Source organism: Lissotriton vulgaris, chromosome 2_1 (genome assembly GCF_964263255.1).
Source record: "Lissotriton vulgaris chromosome 2_1, aLisVul1.2, whole genome shotgun sequence".
Taxonomy (NCBI): Eukaryota; Metazoa; Chordata; class Amphibia; order Caudata; family Salamandridae; genus Lissotriton; species Lissotriton vulgaris.
The window spans coordinates 506,367,619-506,393,244 of NC_141687.1; the positions used below are offsets into that span (position 1 = coordinate 506,367,619).

General features: G+C 44.3%; 1 protein-coding gene across 4 annotated transcripts in view; it reads right to left on the reverse strand.

Moving 5' to 3' along the window:
* HECW2 (HECT, C2 and WW domain containing E3 ubiquitin protein ligase 2) overlaps positions 1-25,626 on the reverse strand; it is a 1,269,905-nt gene that overhangs the window by 294,319 nt on the left and 949,960 nt on the right. For all 4 annotated transcript variants that reach the window (XM_086955408.1, XM_086955407.1, XM_086955409.1 and 1 more), the window contains 2 exons: positions 8,518-8,642; positions 5,185-5,370 (listed from right to left, as the gene is read on the reverse strand). In XM_086955408.1, coding sequence (XP_086811534.1) covers positions 5,185-5,370; positions 8,518-8,642 — 311 coding nt within the window. The remainder of the gene's footprint in view (positions 1-5,184; positions 5,371-8,517; positions 8,643-25,626) is intronic.

Below are 25,626 nucleotides of genomic sequence, written 5' to 3' on the forward strand. Positions count from 1 at the left end.
ATGCTGGGCATATTCGCACAAAGCCATGACTCCTCTAATAAAGGGCATGGTGCAGCAACCCCAAACTGTGGACAACCTGCAATCGCCAAGTCCAATTGCCAAGAATTGTCTAAATATATTCATGTCTTTTGTGCAATATCAAGCAAAAAGATTATGTCGATTCACCAGAATCCCACAATATATGCTGAAACGGGGTAAGACCCTAGCACTCCAGGTTCAAAAGTCAACAATGAATCCAGTATTTTGGGAGATTCATGACTGAGGGTCCCTGCTCAGTAGAATGAGTCTGATAAAAATGTGTCAAAACTGCAACATATTATTCGGTGTAGAGTCAAAATATTGAGTTTTTATTATCGACTAGACATAATATCGAGTAAAAATATAGAACAGACATAATATCGACTAGACATAATATAGACTACCAAAATATCGACTAGAACATTTTAATATCGAATAGAATGGACATAATATTGAATCAAAAATATAGAATGGACATAAAATCGAATCAAAAATATAGAATGAACATAATATCGACTAGACATAATAAAGAAAATAAAAATATCGAATTTAAGGTAAGTTAATATTAATATTTAATTTTTGTGTAATATAATTCTTTGGCGGGTTGTGGGTTTATAGGGGAATAGGGTGGAAAGTAATTTAATTATAATTAATTAAATATGTTATTTTATTTATTGTTATTTATTTAGAATTATTTGTTAATTAATTATTAATTGTTAATTAAAATATAATTGTTAATTAATTTTAATTGATTAATTGATAAATATGTTAATTTTAGTAATTTATTTTCTGTAGCGGGTTGTGGGTTTATAGGGGAATATGGTGGGAAGTAATTTAATTATCATTAATTAAATATGTTATTTTATTTATTGGTATTTATTTAGAATTAATTGTAAATTAATTATTAATTGGTAATTAATTAAAATATAATTGATAATTAATTTTAATTGATTAATTGAAAAATATGTTTATTCTAGTCATTTATTTTCTATAGCGGGTTGTGGGTTCATAGGGGAATAGAGTGGGAAGTAATTTAATTAAAAATAATTAAATATGTTATTTTATTTATTATTTATTTAGAATTAATTGTTAATTAATTATTAATTGGTAATTAATTAAAATATAATTTGTAATTTACTGTAATTGATTAATTGATAAATATGTTAATATTATTACATTACTTTCTGTAGTGGGTTGTGTGTTCATAGGGGAATAGCTTGGGAAGTAATTTAATTGTAAGTAATTACATTTTTTAAATATTTTTTTGTGTCTAATTTTTATTTATTTTATATTGTAAATTAATTTATTGGTAATTGGTAAAAAATTAGTATTAGTAGGTAATTTTCATAATTAGTTAATTGTTATTTGTAATTTGAATTGATTAATTAATATGTTTTATAAAATTGTAAAATATTTTAATTATTTTGTATTTGGTATTAATATTTATGTTATTTATATTTATATATGAAGTATTTACTTTCCCTACTATTGCACTCACTGGAGTGGGAATAGTAATTTTTACCCATACGCTATCCATCGCTTTCCCTACTGTTGCACTCACTGGAGTGGGAATGGAAATTTTTACCCCTACGCTATCCAACGCTTTGCCTACTGTTGCACTCTCTGGAGTTGGAATAGTAATTTTTACGCCTACGCTATCCAACGCTTTCCCTACTGTTGCACTCTCTGGAGTAGGAATAGTATTTTTTACCCCTACTCTATCCAACACTTTCCCTACTGTTGCACTCACTGGAGTGGGAATAGTAATTGTTATCCCTACGCTATTCAACCCTTTCCCTACTGTTGCACTCACTGGAGTGGGAATAGTAATTTTTACTCCTACGCTATCCAACACTTTCCCTACTGTTGCACTCAATGGAGTGGGAATAGTAATTTTTACCCCTATGCTATCGAACGCTTTCCCTACTGATGCACTCTCTGGAGTGGGAATAGTTTTTTTTACCCCTACGCTATCCAACGCTTTCCCTACTGTTGCACTCACTGGAGTGGGAATAGTAATTTTTATCCTTACACTATCCAACACTTTCCCTACTGTTGCACTCTCTGGAGTAGAAATAGTAATTTTTATCTCCACGCTATCCAACGCTTTCCCTACTGTTGCACTCACTGGAGTGGGAATAGTAATTTTTACTCCTACGCTATCCAACACTTTCCCTACTGTTGCACTCACTGGAGTGGGAATAGTAATTTTTACCCCTACGCTATCCAACGCTTTCCCTACTGTTGCGCTCTCTGGAGTGGGAATAGTAATTTTTACCCCTACGCTATCCAACGTTTTCCCTACTGTTGCTCTCTCTGGAGTGCTAATAGTAATTTTTACCCGCTCACTATCCAAAACTTGCCCTACTGTTGCACTCTATGGAGTTGGAATAGTAATTTTTACCCCTTCGTTATCCAACGCTTTCCCTACTGTTGCACTCACTGGAGTGGGAATAGTAACTTTTACCCCTACGCTATCCAACGCTTTCCCTACTGTTGCGCTCACAAGTGTGGGAATGGTAATTTTATACCTAACTCTATCCAACGCTTTCCCTACTGTCGCGCTCTCTGGAGTCGGAATAGTAATTTTTACCCCTACGCTATCCAACGCTTTCACTACTGTTGCCCTCTCTGGAGTGTGAATAGTAAATTTAACCCTCTTGCTGTTCTACGGAAAAAAATATTGTATATGTTTTGTTAATAATATGTATATATATATATTTGTTTTAAAATTAATTATTTTCTTTTTTTAGGTTACATTAATTATTTATTAATTTTAAGTTTATTTAAGTATTTTAAGTATGTTTAAATTAATTATATTTTTATTATATCACTTTTAAATTACTTATAAGATATTTAAAAAATTCGATATTTTGACTGTCTATATTTTTTCCTATCGATATTTTGGAGTCGATATTTTTGTACTTACCTGTTTGTAGATAGGAAGTCGATATTCTGGCATTCTATATTTTTACCTCAATATTTTGGCAAGTCGATATTTTGACTGTCGATATTCTGTCAGTGATCCATATTATTCATGCCACGGATGTATCATTAAGCACCCAAGAAGATAACATACACATATTGCAACCTCTTCTGTAGCCCACTCATGGCCGGCAAACCAGGAAACATGTCTTTTATCAGAGGCCAACACTAACCACCAGAAATCAACTTGGTCATGCTGGGAAAAAAGGTATCGAGTGTGTGCGGTCTGTGAGGTAATATAGTGGAAAGTGCACAGAATCAAGGCTGGGGTCCTCCCAAGGAATGAAAGTGTGAACACAGCGCCAGGATTTGAATAAAACTGAGACTTGTGAGCAACTATGTCCCAGTTCTCAGTAATAAAAGCAAGAGGAATTCCAATGGGAAACACTGCAACAGTAGGACGGCAAAAGCACAACCACTATTGGTGAAGCTTCAGTGGAACCTTGTCTCAGTGCAACGACCCCCTCCCCCACCCCAACCCTCCCCCCACAAGTGGGATCCAGAACCTCCCACTACCACTTCTCCCCGCACTGACCTAGCAACAATAATGATCTGTAGAAGGGTAGAGAGCATTGGCTCTTAAAGTAGGTGTCCCAGCTTAGGCCCTGTGTGTAGAGGCACATTACACCTCTTCACAAAAGGAAACCACATGGACACTGCTTAACCCAATTTAGTTAGCCTGTGAACTAGGAATTTACTAATCAAACCAAGTAGAGCTAGCCTTCTGGTAGTCCTGCCTTAGGCTAATGTGACTACTGACCAGTGCAATGGCACAACTTCAGGATCTAGCACACATGCCCCAACACCTGTTCCACCTGCACTTCCTTGAGGAGAAGAATATGATGCAGCCTTTATTCACTACAACAGAGCTGCAGCAGACCTGGTGAAAGCACCCTGATACACTCTGGCTAAAGCTTAGTTATGAACACCCCGGAGAGCCTGAGGAGTTACATTGACTCTTGCTGATGTTGTCCAGAGAGAAGGGAAAAGGCATGACTGAACTATTTATACATAAATAGGAATGCTTATCTGCCTTTTGGAGTTTGGAAATAAAGTGGCTCATCTCCAGATGAGTGTGGCTCCTTTTTGTAGCCGCAGGCAGTGATTCTTAGGGAAAGAGTCATCTGTCTTAAGTGTTAGACTCACCATCCTAGATTAAGGACTTGAGGTGGTCATGTTCTTTTTCATACTCAGGGATGAATTTGTTTTTATTAAGTTGACATTTTAAATAAGGTATAGCTATTCTTTTTGTTAAGCACTTTTGAATGATTTGAAGATCTGTTTTGCATATATGAACAGCATAAATGTCTTCACTCAATCACACTATACTCGCTGCTTATTGGAACACTGAAATGAACGGCCATGTCTAAATATTTATATATTGCTGGTTGGCCTGTTAATCCCATTTAGCTACTACCCTTTCCCACATCCTTCTTTTTCCTGGAGGCCATCATTTCCATTCTAGCATTGTTGGCGGGCGGGCTGATAACTACAGTCCTCTCACTGAAACAGCCTTCCGAGTGAGACAAGCGTGACAGTGGAACCGCACTATCTGTTCTGTCCACTAGAACAATATCCAGGGTAAATGACATTGAGCGATGAAAAGAGAGATTACTTGCCTTCTATAAAAATGTAAATGTCAAGGTATTTGTAGAGCGCACTGTCACCAAGCGGTTTCCTGGCGCTATTACTCATACCGCTGTGGAACCCTTCCTGGCTTTCCCTGTGAATTGTCCACTCCTGGACACCCCCAGGGTGAAGCCAGGCATCCTAGTGTGTTGGGGCCGGTGTGGAGGTTAAGCAAGCTATTGCCCAGAGTTGCAGCGTGGGGCCCATGATTAGAATAGGCACCGATGCGAGAATTGTCAGGTCTGAGGAAATTGAGTCCAAGAGCCGTCGAGGCGGGAATTGAACCCTGGTCCCCTGTCCCGGGCCAGACCTCTGCATCAGGGGGTCTGCTGCTCTAACCAAGAAAAATGTAGGTACACATCGAGTACATAATCAAGACACTATTTTTGATACATCTTACATGGTAAAACCAAGAAGAAAGGGAACAACCTACTATTAAAACAATCAGTAAGAACAACTTCAATATGGTTATCTTAATCAAAGCAACACAGTCTTGTAGAAACATCAAATCAGTCTTCCACTAATCCTTTCTTAAAGAAAACCATCCAATACCTTGCTCTGCTGATCATGCTTCATCTCCCAGCCCCTGGGCAGCTCCAGCTGCTTGTTGGCAAATATGTTGAGGAATGCAACCAAGTCCCGGTTATGCTGGTAACGTTCAAAATGGTGAGTATCCCGTCGGACTTTGGTGATCATGTGCTTCAAACATGTGTTGTTTGTAAACATGCGGTAGGCACTCTGTAAATATAGGAACATGCTTAGTGCCTGATAGAAATGCACTACTCGTCACTCATAGTTGGGACCCTACATTCTGGGCATTTTCTCACTTGCTTTATCAGAGAGATATCTTAGGTATAATCTGATGGAAGCCATGCAAGAAGTCATAGGGCCTTATTTAGAGTTTGGGGGCCAGGATACTCCGTCAAAACATGAAGGATATCCCATCTGCCATATTACAAGTGCTGTAGGCTATAATACACGTGTAATAAGGTGGGAAAGACATCTGCCACATTTGTGGTGGAGTATCCCATCCACCACTCTCTAAATAAGGGCCACAGTATGTGAATGTGGACAGCAGTATTTGATCAGTTCGCATTTGCAATACAGAAATTTTAGGTACATTGTTTGGATCAAAGCTCAATATACTTTAGGACAACCACGGCACAGGTATTTTATTCCACACAACTGTACGGCATTTCTATTGACCATTGTAAATAGCAAGACATTACTGTGAGAACAGCAATGCGTAATGCATGAGTGATCGGGCTACCTGAGGCTGTGACTGACCGCTGAAAACAGGGGCGGCTCCTCCGTTGGAGTGGAGGAGCGTCACCCCACTTAACCCCCCCCTCAAAGCCCCAGAGATGAAAAATAAAATGGTAACTTATTACCAATTTATTTTTCATCCTCTGTCCCGAACAGTGTCAGGACGGTATTGGGCCGCTGCTGACTGACAGCAACAGCAAGGAGGGGCGCTGTGTACTGTTTAAAGTACGCATGTCTTTTTGGCTGGCTGTCGCGCGATGGCCAGTCGCACATGCGCACATTAAATAGCTGTAACCCAGCTGTTAGAGCAAGCCTCCACAGTGGTGTGGAGCACCGAGTCTGGCCGTTTCCACCAATCCTAGCGCTGGCCTCATGCTGGTGAGGAGAACAGTGTCAGAATTGGCCGAGGAAGCTTCCAGTTGGCCGGGCTGCAGTTGGAGAAAGAAGATGTTGGGTGCAGAGAACGTCATGGTTATCTTCAGGTAAGTTTTAAAAATATTTTGCACGTCCCCCTCCCCGTAGTAGCCAGCCGCCCCTGTCTGAAAGGATATCTGATGTACAAGTGTAAAGTGGAAACAATTTAACACAATTCTCTTGGAGGAACAGTGGTCCCTCGAGTACCACTTAACGCAGTACTAATCCAAAACCCATAAATCAATGGTTATGTGTGACAGTACATGAAGCATGATATACTCTCAGTTGTAATTTGTAGATCAGTGCCTTTGCATGTCAGGAATCTATTGCCAGTTGTTGAGAACCCCACAAGCAACAGAAGTGAACACTCCAAATAGATAAACCAAAGACAAAACATCTACAGTTCTTTCAATGAAAAAAGAACGTTTACGCTCAAACCAGCTACAGAAAAATTCAAGGTCAACGCCTTCCAACTGGACTTTTAGGAAATGGCTTTCCATCAGGCAGTAATGAAGGCATAAATCTATTCACAACAGCACCAGAAACCCTAACGCAGCATGCCAGTGCTCAAATGTGAAAAATGTGCTGCTACTTATTTAACTCTCTGCATGTCTTTGTAGAAACAAGCTCTCGTTTGATTTGTACAATCCCTCTCCTGTAAATGGGGGCTCGGCTGCCTCGGGACAATATAATCAACCTTTTAATATAACAAGTGTGCATACCTCTTTGCACGGAGAGAATTAAAATAACTTCACTTCTTCCTTACTGCTGTAGTTCCCTATTTCAGGAGCACAGCATGGTCTGGAACATGTAGGGTACCTTTTGCGGAAAGTTTAAGGTTTTGTATCTTGATCTTCAGGTCAGCACAGCTTTATTGTCTGAGTCTTCTCTCCAGCCAGACCAAGCACCCCCTCACCTCACTATCCCATGGAAGCTTATCAGCTTTCTGACTTTCTGAAATTGTAAATATGGCACAACCTTTTTTATTGACATTTTAAATAAATTAAACATTACAACCAAAAAAAACAGCTGCTTGCAGTCTAATGATTGGCCACCCATTTGCAAACTATTATAATTCGTTTCAAATGGAAACATTTTGTTGAATTTGATATATGAACAGGAGATATCACCTCTGAAAACAGTCAGTTTTTCATTTGTTTACAGACTATTCCCCTGATGAAGGGCTGGATAAGCCCGAAATGCATAGGGATGTAGAAAGAAATAATTGTGGATGTATTTACTGACGTTTGAAGAGTATTTTTACCACATGGAAGAAAGTTACGAATTTGTAGTCAAAAAGTGACAATTACAATTACAAATCTATTTTGAATGAACTTGGTGTTTGCTTGAACTTAATTATACCTTCGGGTACTTCATAAAGCGGTGCACTGGGGGATATCTCCATGTTGTCACTCGGGACCAAGGTATCTATAAGGATTTTCATAAAGGAATCCTCACCAAAAGTCCTCAGGAACAACAATGCAGTGAAGTGCCAAAATAAATAACCCTATTTTCCAATGCCGGTCAACCGTGCCACCAGAAATATCCCCCCCCCCACGGATCCTGACAATGGCACTTTTTTTATAGCCCTGCCTATACACCATACATTGTGTATCTTGATTGTTAATGGCTTTCTCTGGGCCACAAACCAATTGAGGAAGTCTGCACCCTGATGAAGGAAGTCTCAAGCAGCTGCATTTCTGAAACGCGCATCAGCGCTTTTCACCTTTGTCGTTATAGGTGTGATTTGTGATGTATTGGTTATGTATTTTCTGTATAATGTTTTTCTTTTTGTCTTGTTATGTAAGTTTTCTAGTTTCACATTGATGCATTTATGTCATTTAGTTATGGTCTATTTGTTAGTTAGTTGGTCCTTTGTATAGTGTTGTTAATGTTTCCTCCTTTGTAGGGCTTGTTCTATCTTGTGATCAGTTGCTTATTGTAAATATGAATGTTGTTATTTATTGTGTATTCACTTTTATTCACTAAAAATATTTATGGAAAAAGAAATGTGTACAAAAAAAGTAATAAACTTAAAAAATACGATGAATAAATAACTGTGATTCCAGTTATTCTGTGGGTGACATTATTATATATGGAGCTACTGCCCATTTAAATTTAGGAAAGTGGGGGTATTCCTTCATGTTTCTCATTGTAGAGATGGAGACGAGACATAGAAAATCATTGATAACAGAGAATACTCACAGTGTTTGAATGCAGAGCTGGAAAAAACTCAGGGCTTATGAGGAATTTCACAGGTGGGGACTGTAACAGTAAATTAAGCCTTGATCTGGAGGTGGAGTGTGGCAGTGCATTCTCTCTCCGGAAATCTAAACATATCCAGGAGAAACATGACAAAATAAGTGACAAAATTAGCACCAATAATAACAATTAGGCATGGTTAAAACCAATTTACACATAATTCTGGTTTTTATAGTGTATTAAAAGTATATGCCTAACAATGAAACTCACATTCGCATAAGTAAAAACTGTAAAAGTTATCAGCCGTAGAGGAAGATATATGCCTAAATGAGGCCATGTTAACAGCATATGCTCAATCATGTTCATATGTTTATCTGCTGGTAGTATCTTCTTACCCATCAGCTGCATGTTATGGTAAAACCTTCCCATTAAAGAATCATCAATAGTGACTATGTAGTTACAGCTAAGTAGCACTTACATTCGAAAAACATTTATAATCACTAATAGCAGCACAGGCATTTGTTGTACAGTGGTAAAGAAAGTATTTAGAGGGTTCCAATATGTGTATCTCAAATTCCCATAGGAACTATTCATAAAGTGCTCAGCAAAAACTGTTGGAAAAATGCACACCAAATCTAGACCTGAAATGAAAGGAAGCTTAGTCAGAACTACAATCAGTTCCTGGGAATTTATCATTCGTATTATAGTTCATTTAAGGATAAAGTGACAGTTTGGTTCATTGATCATTTCACAAAAAAAGATTTTTTACTAAACTCAAATATGATTGGCTCAGTAGAGGTGGTGATTGGTACTCCAGCAGACATTTGGACGGCGAATACCCCCATTAATCTGGTTTGCAAACCTCCCTGTAAAAACAATCTGTTAAGCAGCATGGGCTGAGTCGATTCCCAGATGCCAGAAAAAAAATTGCCCTAAAAAACTCTGCTGCTTTTCATCATGGGGATCTACAAACTGAACTTTAGATTAAAAAATAATATTCAGTTATTTTATTTCCCTGCCAGACTTAAGGTGCTATGGCATTAATGTTTCTTTCATACTATCAGTAGGTCTATCACCAACCGTAACTAGGAACTTGCTAAAACTCAACAGTAGCCATAACTGTGGACAGTTACCAGTATGTACTGTGTGCAGAACCGTGCTGGGAACCATGTCCAGTTCCCACTATCAGTTAGTACATCTAGACATTGGTAGTTCATGAAGATTTACCCCAAAAAATATTGCTAATTGCTTGAATCTAAATTAAACTTTCCAAAAACACACATGTCCATCTATAGTTCGTTCTGGAAAGCTGGGTGCAGATTGGCCAGTAGGGGGGTGTTAAAAAGGGACTAAGAAATAATGTTTCATTAAAATTCCTCTGGAGGACATTGTAAATGGTGCTCTAAATTTAAGCCCGTTAAGAACGAAGAACTGAAGCAATGGGAAGAGGAGGTGGCAGAGGGCAGATGCTGTGTCCAGTACCCACATTGTTATGTTATGTGTATTTGTTATGTTATTTGTATTTGTAAAGTGCACTATCACCTGGAAGTGTATCCTAGCACTGAACATTTGTATGTGCCTAGCCCTGCTTATGGTAGGTTGGTTAATTGAAAAGCCAGGTCTTCATCTTCTTGCAGAATTCAAGAAGAACAGAGGAGGCTCTTATGTGGAGTGGAAGGGTGTTCCAGGCTGTAGGAGCGATGTAAGAGAACACCCGTCCACCTGATCTGGTTGTGTGTATGCATGGAATGTTTGCGAGTAGTAGTCCTACGGAGCAGAGGAGTCTGGGCGGGTGGTGGAAGTAGATGCAGCTGTTGGGGTAGGTAAGGCCTGAGTTATGTAGTCCTTTGAATGTGTAGGAGGAGTCTGAATTGAGTGCGTTTGTGTATCAAGAACCAGTGGAGTTCCCTGAGGTACGTGTGATGTGAGCTCTTTGTGGGAGGTTGAGGATGGGTCTGGCTGACAAGTTCTGAATGGTTTGTAGTCTTCTAGTAAGTTGTTTGATGATGTATGGCCAGAGGACGTTTCCAGAAGGTATATTTGATATGGATTCTGGGTGGAAGGCATGCACATAGTCCAAGCCATGTGCCTCCAAACCACAGGGAATAGCTACAGCCTCACCCCAGTAAGTACTGGAGAACAGGGATAGAAAGCAGTGGGCATGACTAAGGGTCACACGCTCTTCCTGTGTTTACAGGTACAAGTCCACAGGGCAGAGGTATGGTTGCAGGCAATGTCCTTCACTTTTTAAATGCTGAGCAGAGCAGCATGTTGTACCCAGCAGATAGAAATACAGGGTTCGAGGGCTGAGATGTCCAAGAAATTCACACTATGTGCGGTTCCATCTTTGCATGACTCCACCCCCTGTGCAGCAGGAACCGGACTTAAGGTACTGAGAGCAGGACATGGAATACTACTACCCACTATCGTCAGTGCTCAGTGGCTATTGAGGTAGGCCATGCCAAACTGGTAAGCGGTTAGAGGCGCCGGGGACCGTGGCTCTATTTCAAGTATGTTTTGGGAAGTTCAAGAAGAGATTTAATAGTCAGGGAGCCCGGCCAAATCCCAAGCTCTGTGCAAATTAGCAACATGGTACAAGCAAATGTCAATCCCTAAGAGAACTGAGGCAATGTAGTGGCACAAAGCATGGCTAGAAGCCATGCCCTGTGACTTACAACCTGCTTCAGCACCAGGACACCTTCGGGTAGCAGTCGCGCTCTATAAGTGCCAATAACATTAACATTAACAGCTCAACCACACACCATGCCCAATTTGTACAGATTTGTACAGGATATTGGGTGCTTTGTGAGTGACATGGATAAAAAATAGGAGCTGTTCTCATTACTCACAAGGCAAACTTGAAGGCATGCCCAGTTGGTACAAGGTTCTTCACTTGAGGGGGCAGCATGTCTAAAAATCAATGAAATACGACATCTACACATGTATATCGCCCTGAAGCACTGCTTATGACATTAAAAATGACAAGGTCAATGAAATAACGAGTGACATCATGTATACCTTCACCAAAGACGTTGATTATAAGATCACAAACGTGGGAAGCAAATACACTTTTGGGGTCTCGCCTACACGCAATTTCAACAGGCTGAAAGATCTATTGTGTACAACACCAATAGTTACAGTGGGCTTTGGCTTTGGCCCAACCCACTGCTTTTCATTGGTTGACTTTTTTGTCAATTGGATGATACTGCTGAATTAAAGGAAATACTTCTATATTTTGCTTTCAGCACTTCATGGGAGTGCCTGAGTTTTCCTGATCATTCTCCAGTGGGCTGTCTTTCCCATCACTCAACCCCGCTCGCCCTGTACGTGCAAGTTCCTTCCTCAACTCGTCCTTTACCGCGCATACCCTCTCCATCTAATTTTATTTTTTTGTTTCTTCTTTTCCAGAAAGCCCGACAGCTGCCATATGCTGCAGGGATGCTCCTTACTAGATAATGTGCTTTTGCACTTTTGTTTTAATGTACTTTTTAAAGATGGCCATCTGCCATCTTGGAATTACATGCGCATGTGTGATGTCACATGCACGCATATATAAAATCACTATGGGGCGAGGTGTACAGTAAAAAAAAAAAAAGATATAAAAGATATACTGCAGCATGGAAACACACGCTCCAGTACAGACCTTTGCGCTCAGAATGCCATTTCTTTCCTTTGGCAGTTCTGTTGAACATCAGTAACAACCCTTTTTTTTTCTTTTTGTCGATACTGGGTGAAACCTATTAGCTTTGCCAGTACACTACAAATTTGTTTGCCGACAGTGGAAATGCAGATGGTGACAGTGGTAATGTAGCCATATAAATGCATATAAAACTTGTTGTTTGTGGGGACATACAGTGGTTTACACTGGGACTGGAGGGTTACATCTGTACTGAATGGGTTTGAGGATATCTATCCCCTCAGAGTGCCATTGCAGCAGCTTATCGTTTCCATGAAATCTCTAAGTGGAACCGCAGCATCTATTATTTTCTATATAAACCCTGCAATAACACCTAGTTGATGTGTCAGAAGTAGAGTAGTGCATACTTTAAACTCCAGGCAAACTCTCTAGGGACATCTGTTGAGAGGAAATGTGTTCAGACATTCCTAACTGTACAATTTATGTGAGGAAAACTACTCGCCGACAGTAGTAGTTGTCATATATGACATCAAAATTCATGTCATTTGGACTTATTGATGGCTGACGGTGATTTGGGGGACACTCGGCGGGGATTTTATTGACGGTGCTATCGGTGATTAATGTTTTCCATGACTATTCTGATCTTGCTTTCAGGATGTTTACTGGGCGCGGGGGTGGGGGGGGGGGGGTGGCAAGGTCGAGGGCCCTTCTCCGCTTTTTTCTTCTTTTCTTCTTTCTCCTCTTTATTTCGGGTCTCTTATTTAGGGCGACAGGCACGCTGCTGGGGGGGGTGGGGGGGGGGGGGGGGGGGGGTAGGCCGTGGCCTTCTGCAGGGGTGCAGGGTGGGGGGTAGGGGGATGGGGTTTGTTAATTTGTCTGTTATTTGTTTCTATGGCCTTTTTGTCTTTCTTCCTTTTTGGTGTCGTCGTTTTTCATGTTTCCTACAGTATGTTTCGTTTTGAGGGGTGGGGTGCAGCTTTGCTACGGAACGGGTTTGTGTTCACATTTATTCTGACTCGTATACCTTACCCCCAATACTTCAATTGTATTTGCACTATTTGCGGATTTCCTGATTCATGCTTGTTATTGTAGGACCATGTATGACCGTATGGCATTGATTCTTAGTTTTTTCTTTATTGTAAAATGAACCTTCATGAATCCTGAATTTTGGCCAGTACGCTTGAATACAAGTCATATCCTGGACACTTGTTAGACCCCGGTTTTCGGGCTGCTATATTTTCCCACATTGATTTGCTGTACTTACGACTTGACTAGCGGCCTGCCGGGGTGGTTGTAGGCCCATGCTTGTATTTGCTTGAAGTAATAATAAAGGTTCCCCAGAAATAAAAAAAAATAAATAAAAAAAATCATGTCATTTTTTATGCCACTTTGGATGTTAGCTGTGATATCGTATGTGACATTGTGAGCACTGCACAGCGTGAGGGTGAGAAGTTTCATGGCAGTGTATACCTAACAATAACTGGGTAATTTCAGTTTGTGTAAGCCTTGATTTGTAACTTTAATGCACTGTCAACCGAGGTGGCTTTAGAGTTTTTGTCAATAATACATTAGTAACACTAAAAAATCCCTTATTGCAAGTCTTTCTAGCGAATACTGGTTTTGTGTTTTTATGGTTTTGTGTTTGTATGATTTTGTGTTTTTAGTACTGCTATGTCAGAACTAGCTTGTTCAGTCAGTATTTTGTCCAGTAAACCCTTTGAACGTTAAGCTACACATGCAATCCTACTCAAAACTTTAGCTCGTTTCTGCTGCTTAATGAAGGGCCCAAGGTCCTGGTGTAGAAAGCCAAAATCACAGGGGTCTCAATTGCATAAGGCATTTACTTTATGTAAAAAAGCCCTTTTACCAGTTGGGAAATGTTTTCCTATTCATAAAAGAAGTTTTGCATTACTTTCCCAATCGCCCTCAAGAAGGGACAAATAGAAGGGGTTTCTCTCTCCTACTTCTGATTCGTAAAGGAGTGTATCAGTTGTGGTTGCAAATCATTGATGAGTTGCCAACCCCACAAGTAGGAGTGGTGACCGATTCACAAACCAAAAGGGGACTTATTGTGCTGGAAGCCTCCAGGTGGTGGTGCAGTGGGAGAGCAGGGCCTCACTTGATATATATTCTTCCATTCAAATCCCTATACATATATTGGCCCTAAGCCTCCATGTCTATGATATGGCCCCATATGACCTTTTATTGAATAAATCAGTTTAAGGCCTGCACAAGCCAATCACTTTGAAGAAACTACAGAATGTAGTTACTTTACCACCAATCTACATACACAAGTTGGATTTAATTACCCATTCTCTGACCTTCAATTGAAAGTAACAACAGGTTTTCTTATGGCTGGACAATAAGAGGCTGATTATGATGGCGGGCGGATCGCCACCGCCAGCCTGGCGATGGCGATCGGCCCGCCACCGCCAGCCCGGCGATGGCGATCTGCCCGCCATCGTAACCTGATTTACACCCCGCCATATTATAATGTCAGGGGTATGGCGGTGGACGCAAAGTGCATCCGCCGCATTTCCGCCGGTCGGCAATCATTACGATTGCCAGCTGGGCGTAAATGAGCCACAATATGGTGGCGGTGCCTAGCAGGCACCGCCATCCATATTATGATGTGTGCGGTTGAGGGCCTTTCCATGGCGGCAATGCCGCCATAGAAAGGCTGGTGAGGATATGCTTTGGAGTCCTGTTGAGGACCCCCGGAGGGGTGGGGGGCTGCACTTGGGGGGTACCTATGGTACCCGCCTACATTGCCATGCACAAGGTGGCTGGCACCGCTCAGTGCATGCCACTTTTCATTAAATTTTTAAATATCTTTATTGCATTTTATCTTTTCCAGTACATTAATCCACCACCATCTGCACGTATCAATATATCAACGATATAATTTGTCCCATTACAGTATGCATAAAGATCAAAACATTACCTTCATATTACTTCAGTGTCAGCCATGTCTGGGGTATAGGGGTGGTATATACGTATACAAATCTCTCTGGGCTTCTACTGTCGCACATCATGTCCTCTCCAGGGAAGGGCCGGGACAAAGGTGCTAAGTGCGTCTCTCCATGGCAGTGAGAGTTTTTGTAAGAACATCAATGCATACAGATAAATGTATTTCGCAATGAGATCCAACTCTAGATTTACATCATAGTACGTATCACAGGTAAGTAGATCAATGTACATTTCAATATCAGGTCTGTGCATTAGATACTATTTTATGTAACAACAACTCAACCTCATTCAACTACAATAAATAATAATTCAAAACAAAAGGAGAGACATCAGTTAACCTAGGGTGTATATTTCAAATGTTCAGAGTGTCTTCCCAGTGGAGCCGCGACCAGACTGGCGTGTAATTATGACGTGCGGGCCGCTTCTATAATTGCCTGTATGATGCCCTACAGGAGCTGCTTTGGAACGGTATGCTTAGGGAACGTGAGGTTCCTTTTTGATCCTTTGATGGAAGTGGTGGTGGTTTGTAAAAGGAGCGTGGTGTCAGCGACCAAGTGGCTCTTAAAGTGTCAGATTATGCTTGTTGTACTGGGGGTGTCTGCAGTGTGGCATTAGAGCGTATGAAATGTCTATGGCATTTCGTCCCAGATATGTGCAATTGTATACTTTCACAACCCTGCCGTTTCCTCCCTCTGTAGGGTGGCACCCTCCGCTCGTGCCCAGACCTCAAGAGATTGTGCCCAATGTGACACTGCTGGTGGATCCTTGTGTTTCCACCTCTTGGTTATGAGATGCTTCGCTGTTATGAGGTCCAGGTCCCGAAACCTGGAGCCTGCCTTATTGGCCTTTGTTCTCTTATAGGACCCCAGGATGCAAGCTTCCCACGTGGAGGGCACCACAGTGTTCGTGCAGTGATTGAGTGCGTCGATATCACGCTCCTATAGGGTAAAAGTAAGGGACAGGACCACAACATATGCAGTATATCAGCACCCAAGAGGCGACACCTCGGGCATTCGGAAGTATTGATGTTGAAATATTAATTAATTTTGTCTGGTGAAAGATACACCCTATGCAATATGTAAGTCTGTATGAGTTTAAATTGTGAGTTCCGCGGTATGTGCAAGGCACTAGCTACAACACGTTCCCATTTTTTATCCGTTCAGGGACGGCCTCTGTCCAATATGTGTGGAGTTTCTGTAATGGTTTCAGTACATGGATAAGCAAGGCTTGTACTAACTGATGTATCATAAGCGATCCCTCCCCATCACATGCAGGTACTGTATTAACTGCTGTGTCGGCGGCTCGTGGGTCATATCACCCCACTTTTGTGTGAATGTTCTTACAATGGCCGTTTGGAACAGAAACTGGCCCGCTGGTAATCCAGTTTCCACCGTCAGTGTTGCGAAAGGTAGTAAAGCGCCGTCCTCATACAGATCTCCAAGTGTCTCCAACCCACTGCAACCCAGGGCGTCAATGTTGTTTCCGTTATAGGGTCTCTATCTCTGGACGTCCCAAGAAGGAGCAGTACCTGGGCATATGGGAGTTTATCTTTTGTGAGGTGAAGGCTTCTCCTGAAGCATCTGTGAGCCAGCTCAACATGTAAGTGCGTCGGGCGAGAGGTATTTCCCAAGGGATAAAACAATCCACAGATCTGGGTCAGCATCCAGATTGCGTCTCCGGTTGCCATGTCTGCTAGGTTCTTACCACTGAGCCACTTTGCAACCCACTGTAGTTGCGCCACAAGATAATATAATTCCAAATGAAGGACTGCTAAGCCACCACTTTCCAGAGGTGCATATAGTTTCTGCTGTGCTATCCTAGGTCGTACCGTATTCCAGATTAGGCCACAGAGCATCCCCTCTAGTTCCCTGAAGAGCTTCACTGGGATATACACCGGGAGGCTTGCAAAATAATATAATGGTGGTGGCAAGACTATCATTTTGGTTAAAGTGACACAGCCCATCACATTAAGTGGCAAGGACTTCCAGAATTGCATCTGTGCTCTGACTGAGGAGACTGCACGAGTCAAATTGCTTTCCAATATATCAGTCAGGGACCTGTAAATATATATACCTAGGTATCTGAACGTGGTCTGATACCAATTAAGTACAGTTCCGCTAAAGATGATATCGGCAGCAACTACATCCTCACAGAAAGAGTTAGCACCTGATTTGGCCCAGTTTACCCTGAGACCCAATACTGCCTCAAATCTACAGAACAGTGCTGATATCTCGGGTGGCACAGAATGAAGGTCTCGTATATTCAATAACAGGTCGTCCGCATACAGGGACACTGTATGTAGTCCATCGCTTAAGGGGATGCCCCATTCTACACCCCCCTCTCGGAGGAGAGCTGCTAACGGTTCCAAAGCCAGAGAGAAGAGTAACGGAGACAGAGGGCATCCCTGTCTGGTCCCTCGCCCCAACCTGATTTCATCTGGTAGGAGCTTGCCCGTGCAAGCCTGCACTGTGGGTCGTTGGTACAACAATTGCACCAGCTGTAGATAGTCATCCCCCAGCTTGTATCTACGTAAGACTGCTGCGAGATAAGGCCACTCCAACGAATCAAAAGCCTTCACCAGGTCCAGTACTAGACAGCCAGACCTGGGCCAGTATTCCGTGGTATATTTCTGGACCCGGAATAATCGCCGAATATTTAGGGAGGTGCTTCTAGTAGGTACAAATCCATTCTGGTCGGTATGCATCAGAGTCGGCACAAACGGAACAAGACGTTTAGCTAGTATTGAGGCCAGAATTTTATAGTCTGTGTTTAACAGAGCCAATGAGCGATAAGATCCCAGGGTGTCAAGGTTCCTGCCTGGCTTCAAAAGAGAAACCAGCGTTGCCTTATTTTGTTTGGGGGTAAGTGTGGAATATTCCAGTGCTGCCGCGTATACCCGCAACAGTTCAGGTACTAATACCACTGAGTATGCCTTGTAGAATTCGGCTGGCAAGCCATCCGGACCCGGTGTCTTGCCATTCGACAGAGAGTATGTACTACCCCTTATTTCTTCCAGCAACAAAGGAGCACCTACTTCTTCCTGCTGACAATCCGTAAGTTGTGGCAACGTCAGTATGGATAGGAAATTCTGTATATCTGTATCCGTGGCTGTCAAGCAAGACATGTATACTGTGGAATAATGTTCCACAAATGCATGGTGTATATCTTTTTGGGTATGCATCACGACTCCTTGTGCATTTTGTATTATTGTAACAGGCACAGTAGCCGTGTCCTGCCGTATCAGCTACGATAGCAGCCTACCAGGTTTGTCCCCCATGTGATGGGTGTGCGCTGAATGTGCTGCATAGTTTAAATTACGGAGATGATCTAGTAATCTGGAGTGTTCGTCTCTGAGGTGTTCCAGAGGATCAGTGTCACCCTCTAATGCTTCTCCCTCTCCTTGGAGCAGGTCAGTTTCTAGGCGTGTGAGATCTGCTTCCAATTGTCGTTGCATGCCTGCCTGTGCACCAAGGCAGTCCCCCTCATCACAACTTTGAACGCGTCCCACTCCTCAAAATTCCAAGGGATATTGGCAGCTAGTAAGTCCCGGAAGGGCGCATCCAGTAAAAGGTCTGGTTGTAGTCGCCAGATCCGGATCGGCGGGGGCGTTCCCATGACACCTCCAAAACATGCTGATTGTGGTCAGAGTGTGTCCGGCCTAAATAATAAACCGCCAATACATGGGGGAGCAGCTCGTCTGAGAGCATATAGCGGTCCAGTCGTACATGCAGATCCTGGGCTCCTGAGTAATAAGAATATACCCTGTCTTGGGGGTGACAATGTCGCCAGGCATCCTTCAGATGCCAATGTGCAGCCCAATTGGTCAGTGCCTTCATAGTGTGTTGCGCACTTGTACCCAGAAGGAGCAGGAAGGAGCGGTCTAGTGACACATCTAGGACACTATTATAGTCGCCCCCTAAAAGCATAGGGATGTTATGACAAGATGCAAGTCCGTGTGATACCTCGTCAAAGAATGCAGCCTGTTCCGTATTAGGAGCATATATCAATGCTAGCACTATTTATCGGCCATCCAGAGCTCCTCTAACTATTACATACCTCCACTCCGCATCCACTAGCGAATGTGTGATCGTGAATGGAACACCCACCCTCACCCATATTAGTATACCTTGCGCAAATGCTGAGTACCCTCTGGCAAATAACTGGCCGCGCCAACGTCGGTGTAAGCATTGTATCTCTGATTTGGCCATGTGGGTTTCTTGCAGCAAGGCAATTTGCATATGATGTCGCTTGAGGTATGAATAGACCCGATACCTACGCGACGGCGTATGCAGACCCCTCACGTTCCACGTGCCTATCTTAACTGTAGACATAATCCCCACAATGCATCAAGTACCCGTGTGACTGCAGCAGTCCAACAGACATATACATTAAATACAGCTTAGCGTTAAACATTCTGTAAGGCACTTTGACTCACTGCCCATGATCGTGCATAAAACCACTCAGAGCAGGTGATGACTCAACATAAAATTCCAATAAAAACATAATCATATATTATACCAAAAGGGCAAAAACGCAAACAGCAATCGTCCAAACCTCCAACTGTAGAGAACAGACAAAACAATCCGGGGGCGGGGGGGATGCACTGTGCACTGCTATACGTTAGTATTCTATCAACGTGTCTAACAACCCAGGGGCACCCCATACACAGGCAAAATACAATATAGATATGACAAACTACATATGGTGACCCAGGAGCTCCTATTGAGTGGAGCATGTGCCTAGATGTCCAGAAAATAGCGACAATACATGTGCTTCAGGGAAGGCGGCGGCACTCAAGTATAACAGCATTTCCAGCAGCAATGAACAGTACATGGTCAGAAAGACTCGCACTTCAAATGTCTATCTTTTCAACAGCAGCTTGTCACCACATATATACCCCAATACCTCGATCCGTAGTCCCAATAAAGACAGGAGTCTGCTGTATTCATGCTATCAGGTCCGCCGTCTGTGGGGTGACATCTGGTTGTTCGGTCGAGTCCTGTGAGTTCTGCAAGCCATAATTCGTTCATCGTCACTGGACAAGTCACGTTGGTTGGAGTTGGACGCCTCCTCGGTCCTTGGTGACTCGCTTATCTCAACCACCACCTGCAAGGCATCTCGCTGCCCGCTGAGGATCATGTCTGAGTGTGGGTCCATCGGCGGTGATAGCTCTGTCCCTTGTTTTGTAGCTCTGCGCTCCCTATGCAATGTCCAGCCAATCCTCCACCTCCTCTGGGGTATTAAAGAAGTGTGTTTTGTCATTGGCTACCACCAGCAGCTGCGCAGGGAACAGCAGGGTATATTTCAAGTAATTTTGCTTCACCGCCATGAACGAGGATCACTGGCATTGTACCTGGATGGTGTAGTCTGGAAAGAACATAACTTTGTGATTGTGGAGGAGTGTGGCTCAATGGTTAGAGCGGCAGACCCTGATGCAGAGTTCTGGCGAGGGACCAGGGTTCTCATTCCCGCCTTGGTGGGGTCTTGGGCTCAATTTCCTCGGACCTGTTAATTCTCGCCTCGGTGCCTATTCTAATCACGGGCCCCACGCTGCAACTCTGGGCAATAGCTTGCTTAGCCTCCACACCGGCCCCAACAGTGCTAAGGATGCCTGGCTTCTCCCTGGGGGTGCCCAGGAGTGGACACTTCACAGGGAAAGCCAGGAGGGGTTCCACAGCGGTATGAGTATCAGCGCCAGGAAGAATAGGCGACAGTGCGCTCTATAAGTACCATGACATTTACATTGTCTTTGTGAACTTCCTGGAGTTTACTAGTTTCTTGTAAGACGGCATCTCGATCCCTGTAGTTGAGAATCCGAAGAAGCATGGGTCTCGGGTTTGATCCCGAAGGGGGGGGTCTCGCCGGGACTCTGTGGACACGCTCTATGACAAAATGTGGCGAGAGGGACCCCTCCGGCAGCAGACCTCTGAGCCAGGTCTCCATGTGTAAGGCAGGTTCTTTTCCTTCCCATTTTTCCGGCACACTCACTATGCGGACATTGTTGCGTTGCGCCCTTCCTTCAGCATCCTCCGCTCTATCTTCCAGGAACTCCACACGGTTCAGCAAGTCGTGCTCTTGTTTATTCGATTGTGTCACCTGCGGTTTGATGTCAGCGAGCGTAGATTCCAAAGAAGTGGTGCGGTCTGTTAGTTTCCAGTGATCTGCGGGCAGCTGTATGAGGTCCGTAGCCACTTTATCAATTTTGGAGTCCAGGGAGGTGCAGGTTTGATTGATGGTTTCTTCCAGGCGCTCCATCGCGGCAAGTACCGCATCCAGTTTGCTGCTGGTCAGATCCGCCGATCCCTGCTTCGCCAATTTGTCCGATTTGGACTTGGACGGCGTTGATATGGGTTGCGTTACGCCCGTCCCAGTCCGCGCTCGCGTATCGCCCGACAGCGAGTGTAGATTCTGTTCGCCTCTACTGTACTCACGTCCAAGGAGCTCCACACAGCGTCACCAGAATATATGCGCCACTGCGGTTTCTTCCCCAGCGTCAGCAGTCCTCAGGCAGCAGAAACTCAACAGTTTCCGGCCAGAGCAGGGAGGTCTCGTTTACCGCTCTTCTGAGCCTTTTTCACATCTCCACCAGTAACCACAGCACTCTGTTACCCAGGTCGCGGTAGGCACGGGCGCATGAGTCCACTGTTTAGCCAGAGAGCAAGCTGGGTCAGGGTTGGTGGCAGAATGATAAGGCTGCAACCACACATTTATTCACAGGGGGAACACCCAGGTATACCGTATGGGACACTACAGGAGTGGCATGGCAGTGTATTAGCGTGTTCACACCAGCTGCGCAGCTGCCGCCTTAGAGATGACAGGAAGTTCGCCTCCACTGCAAGCACTGGTGGTCCGATCCAAGACTGCACCTCCTCTCCCGTGCCGCAGCGACGCCGCAGGGGTGGCAGCCCTGCAGTGCCTCCACCGTCCACACAGTGAGTCAAGGGTGCTCCTTAGTAATATAGGAGAATTCCTTGAGAGGCAAAAACTGTGTGTTCCGCCCCGGGCAGGCGCAACCGGGCACCCTCGTCACCGCGTAGCCATCAGCGCCTCTCTCAGATGTGGAATGCTTACAACTACTGGGACGGGCGGGGAGCGTCAGTTTATAGCTGTCAGACCCCCAAGGACAGAGCCCCCCGCCAGGAAGTCACGCTGCAGATGCAACAGTAGCCGGACTGGCCAAAGCAGCACCGTCCCAAAACGTCTCCCCACCTCCGCCCCGATGAAGGCCCAGTGGGATGGTAGTTTTGCCGGCCTTTGCAGTATGTCGAAGATGTTCCGGGGGCCTCAGGTGCAATACGCCCCTCACCTCACGCCCTGCACAGGGCTTACTATGAACATCGGCCAGCAACAGCCCACAGTCTTTCGCGGGGAGCACAGTCACCGCAACTCCACTACAGCGGCAGTGGCAGCAATTACAGTTCAGGCGGTAGCCACCCCCAGCGCACCAGCAGGAAGAAGGAGGGGGGCACTCACCCCGGCCGCGCTACGGAGGAAGCAGTCACCCGATCGGGCGGACCGGGTCCACTCACGCGCGTCTCCGCAGCCCCCGCAGTCATCAAGGGCCAAGCCGGGCAAAAGCATTGTCCGGGATCCTGCAGGTATAGCCCCCGGGGCTCCAGTCTCCCTCTGCACTCCACCAACAATGTAAGCCTGGCGAGCGCACACGATACTACAGCGGGTGCCGGGGGTTGTTTAAAGAGCATCAAAATCTAGGTGTTGGCCATTTTTAAAAGCCCGATCCTCGCCGCCGCCTATAACTCCTCTCTTGCGGCAAGGCAACCAGCAAATTATAATGTCCTACACCAGCAGACGCATCCGGGCAGCCGGGTCGGGTCTGTCACCACAGCATACCGCACAGCTGCAGGCAGCAGGCCAAGAGTTGCAGTTAGAGGCAGTCACCTTATGCACATGTCCACTACACCATTTCTCGCGGACTCGTGGGCGGAGCTAGACCCCGGGCTTACGTGGTGTAAGCCATCCGCATCAGGGCCGTTCAGCCAGCAGCCTCGCCAGTCAAGGGTGGCCATCCTAATCACCCCCTAAGTATCCTACTAATAGGATACTGTGGCAAGCTCTGTCCTTGCTGATACCTAGGTGTTGTGCTGATTAGAAGCAGGAGTATTAAGTGTGATATGTACTAGTTTTCAACCACAGACCCCCATTTCGGATCTCTGAAATATCAGCAGATCTTATTCAAATAAAACTTCATGACTTTTTTTTTAATGAAACGTTTATCTTCATCTCCACAACTGCATCCCCTTTCCACCGGACCTTGGAGACTGCTCCTCAAATGTGTATATCAGTTATAATTTACAACCAAGTTCATGATTATCCTTCAAGGAGGGTCATGTTTCATCTCTGCTTCTGCATTTTAATCATTTTCGGATAGGACGTTAACACAAAATAATATATTGTATAAACAAAATTCATTTTCAGTTTTTGCTGCTTTTGTCATATGAGACAATAGTGAAAAATAAGATAATGTATTGTTAAATGTGGACCACCACATCCGAGCTCAGGTAAGTGGTGAAACGTTGATAAAATCCACTTCCTCAAAGAAAACTGAAAGATAGCAGCTGTGCCCCCTGCCTTGACAGTACCTCGCAAGCGCCCTGAAGCCCACCGATCCACAGTGCTTCAGAGGAAATCTATACTACTATAATAAAGGAGAAACTTTCAGGCTTTGAGACGGGTAGACTCGGGAACCACTGCGCCAATCTACACACCCGATACACCGTTGAAATCGGCAGGGTGTGTAGATGGATATAGGCTAGATAAATGTAAAAATTAACCGATATTTACAATATTTATATATTTTTTTAAAGTAGTCCCCCCCAAAGTAGCGCAGGCCGCGACGTGCGTGCTCACGTCAGCACGGAAAGGAGAGGCGTCCGAGGAGCGGCGGCCATGGCGCGGGGGAGGAGCGGTGACGTGAGGCCAGCGGCGGTGGGAGCAGCGGAGAGGCGGACATGGCGCGGGGAGGAGCGGCGGTGGACAGGCGGTGAGGAGCAGAGCGGCAGCTCAGGTAAGGCTCGCGGACAGGCGGTGAGGAGCAGAGGGGCGGCTGAGGTAAGGAAAGCCAATGTTGGGGCAGGCGGGAACATTCCAGGCGGGGGTGGGGCCAGGCAGGAAAAAAGAAAGCAAGAGGAAAGGCAATGTCGGGCCAGGCGGGGGTCGGGCAGGCGGGGAACGGAGCGGGCAGGAGCACGGGCTGCTGGGCAATGTCGGGACAGGCGGGGGTAGGAGAAGCCTGAATGCTCCCAGACAAGGTCGGGAGGGGTTGCTAGTAGCATATAAAGGCAAACTAGACTCTTGTGTCCCCTGGGCACTAAGGCATAAGACTGTGACTACCACCAGCCCCATTGGCCTCTTAGGAAGCCTGGTGAACTACAGTGCATGGATACAACCCATTCTTTAGTTGCGACTCCTCTACTGTGTTGTAGAAGCGCGCCCCACTGCTTTTGAGTGGTGTAAAGTAAAGGAAACATAAAATGATAATAACTTTGAATTATTATCATGTTATGTTTCCTTTGCGGGCAGGCGGGTGGGCGCGGCTGCTGTGCTCTCGGAGCAGGGCAGGGGAGGAGTGGTTTGCCCACTCCTAAGTGTGCAATGACTGCTTGGTCGGCCCACTCGGGTCGCCCAAGCCAGTCATGCACACTTTCCCCGTTCTCAATGCAGGCTGCATTACAGCCTGCATCAAGAACAAGCCCAGGCTCCCACGGATGCTCAAAACCAAACTCAACGCTGCACTGCAGCGTTGTGATTGGTCAGGGGAGCCTGGTTGTTATTCCTGGCTTCCAGGTCCTCAAGTCCACAAGGAGAGCAAGAGCAAGGAGCAGTTAGTTAGGATTCACTTCTAATGGTAGCATCCTGCACCAGTGAGAAAATAATTCTTTCAGGCATTTGTATGTTCTGAAAGCCTCAACTTCCCTTTCCTAAGGTGCCACCCTTCCTCACAGCATGGTAAAGTTTCTATTAATAGAGAGCGGTTTCAAAAGTGGTTCAGTATCATTGACTTTTAATTTTAGTGAATATTCGCTTTACATAAAGATAAAGAAGCAGTAGCTGTTTCTCTCTTTCTTTTCATAGGACATGAAAAAGTGGCTTCTGTCTATTAGCACAGTTACTCCTTTTTTGGACTATTTTCTTGTTTGTGATAGTTTTTTCGAGTGACTTTTTTGACGTTGTGGCAAGGTATAAAGAGCTATATTCTATATATCAGGTATTTAGTCCATACATTCAGTGATGTTCACTATTTTGGCCCTGAACTATCAAACGTTTTCTGTAGAGATGTAGTACAATTTATGCTCAACACACTTTGGTTCATAGTGATGCTCTACCTTTCATTCGTGCTATGCTGCTGTGTCGGCTTTTCTTTGTTTTGGGACGAAAGATTTCACACAATGCATATAAATCTAGATTTTATTTTAGATTAAGACCCTTTAGGGCCAGATGCAGATTGTTTCTTGTGTTTTGGCATAAGGATGAAGCTCAAAACGTAG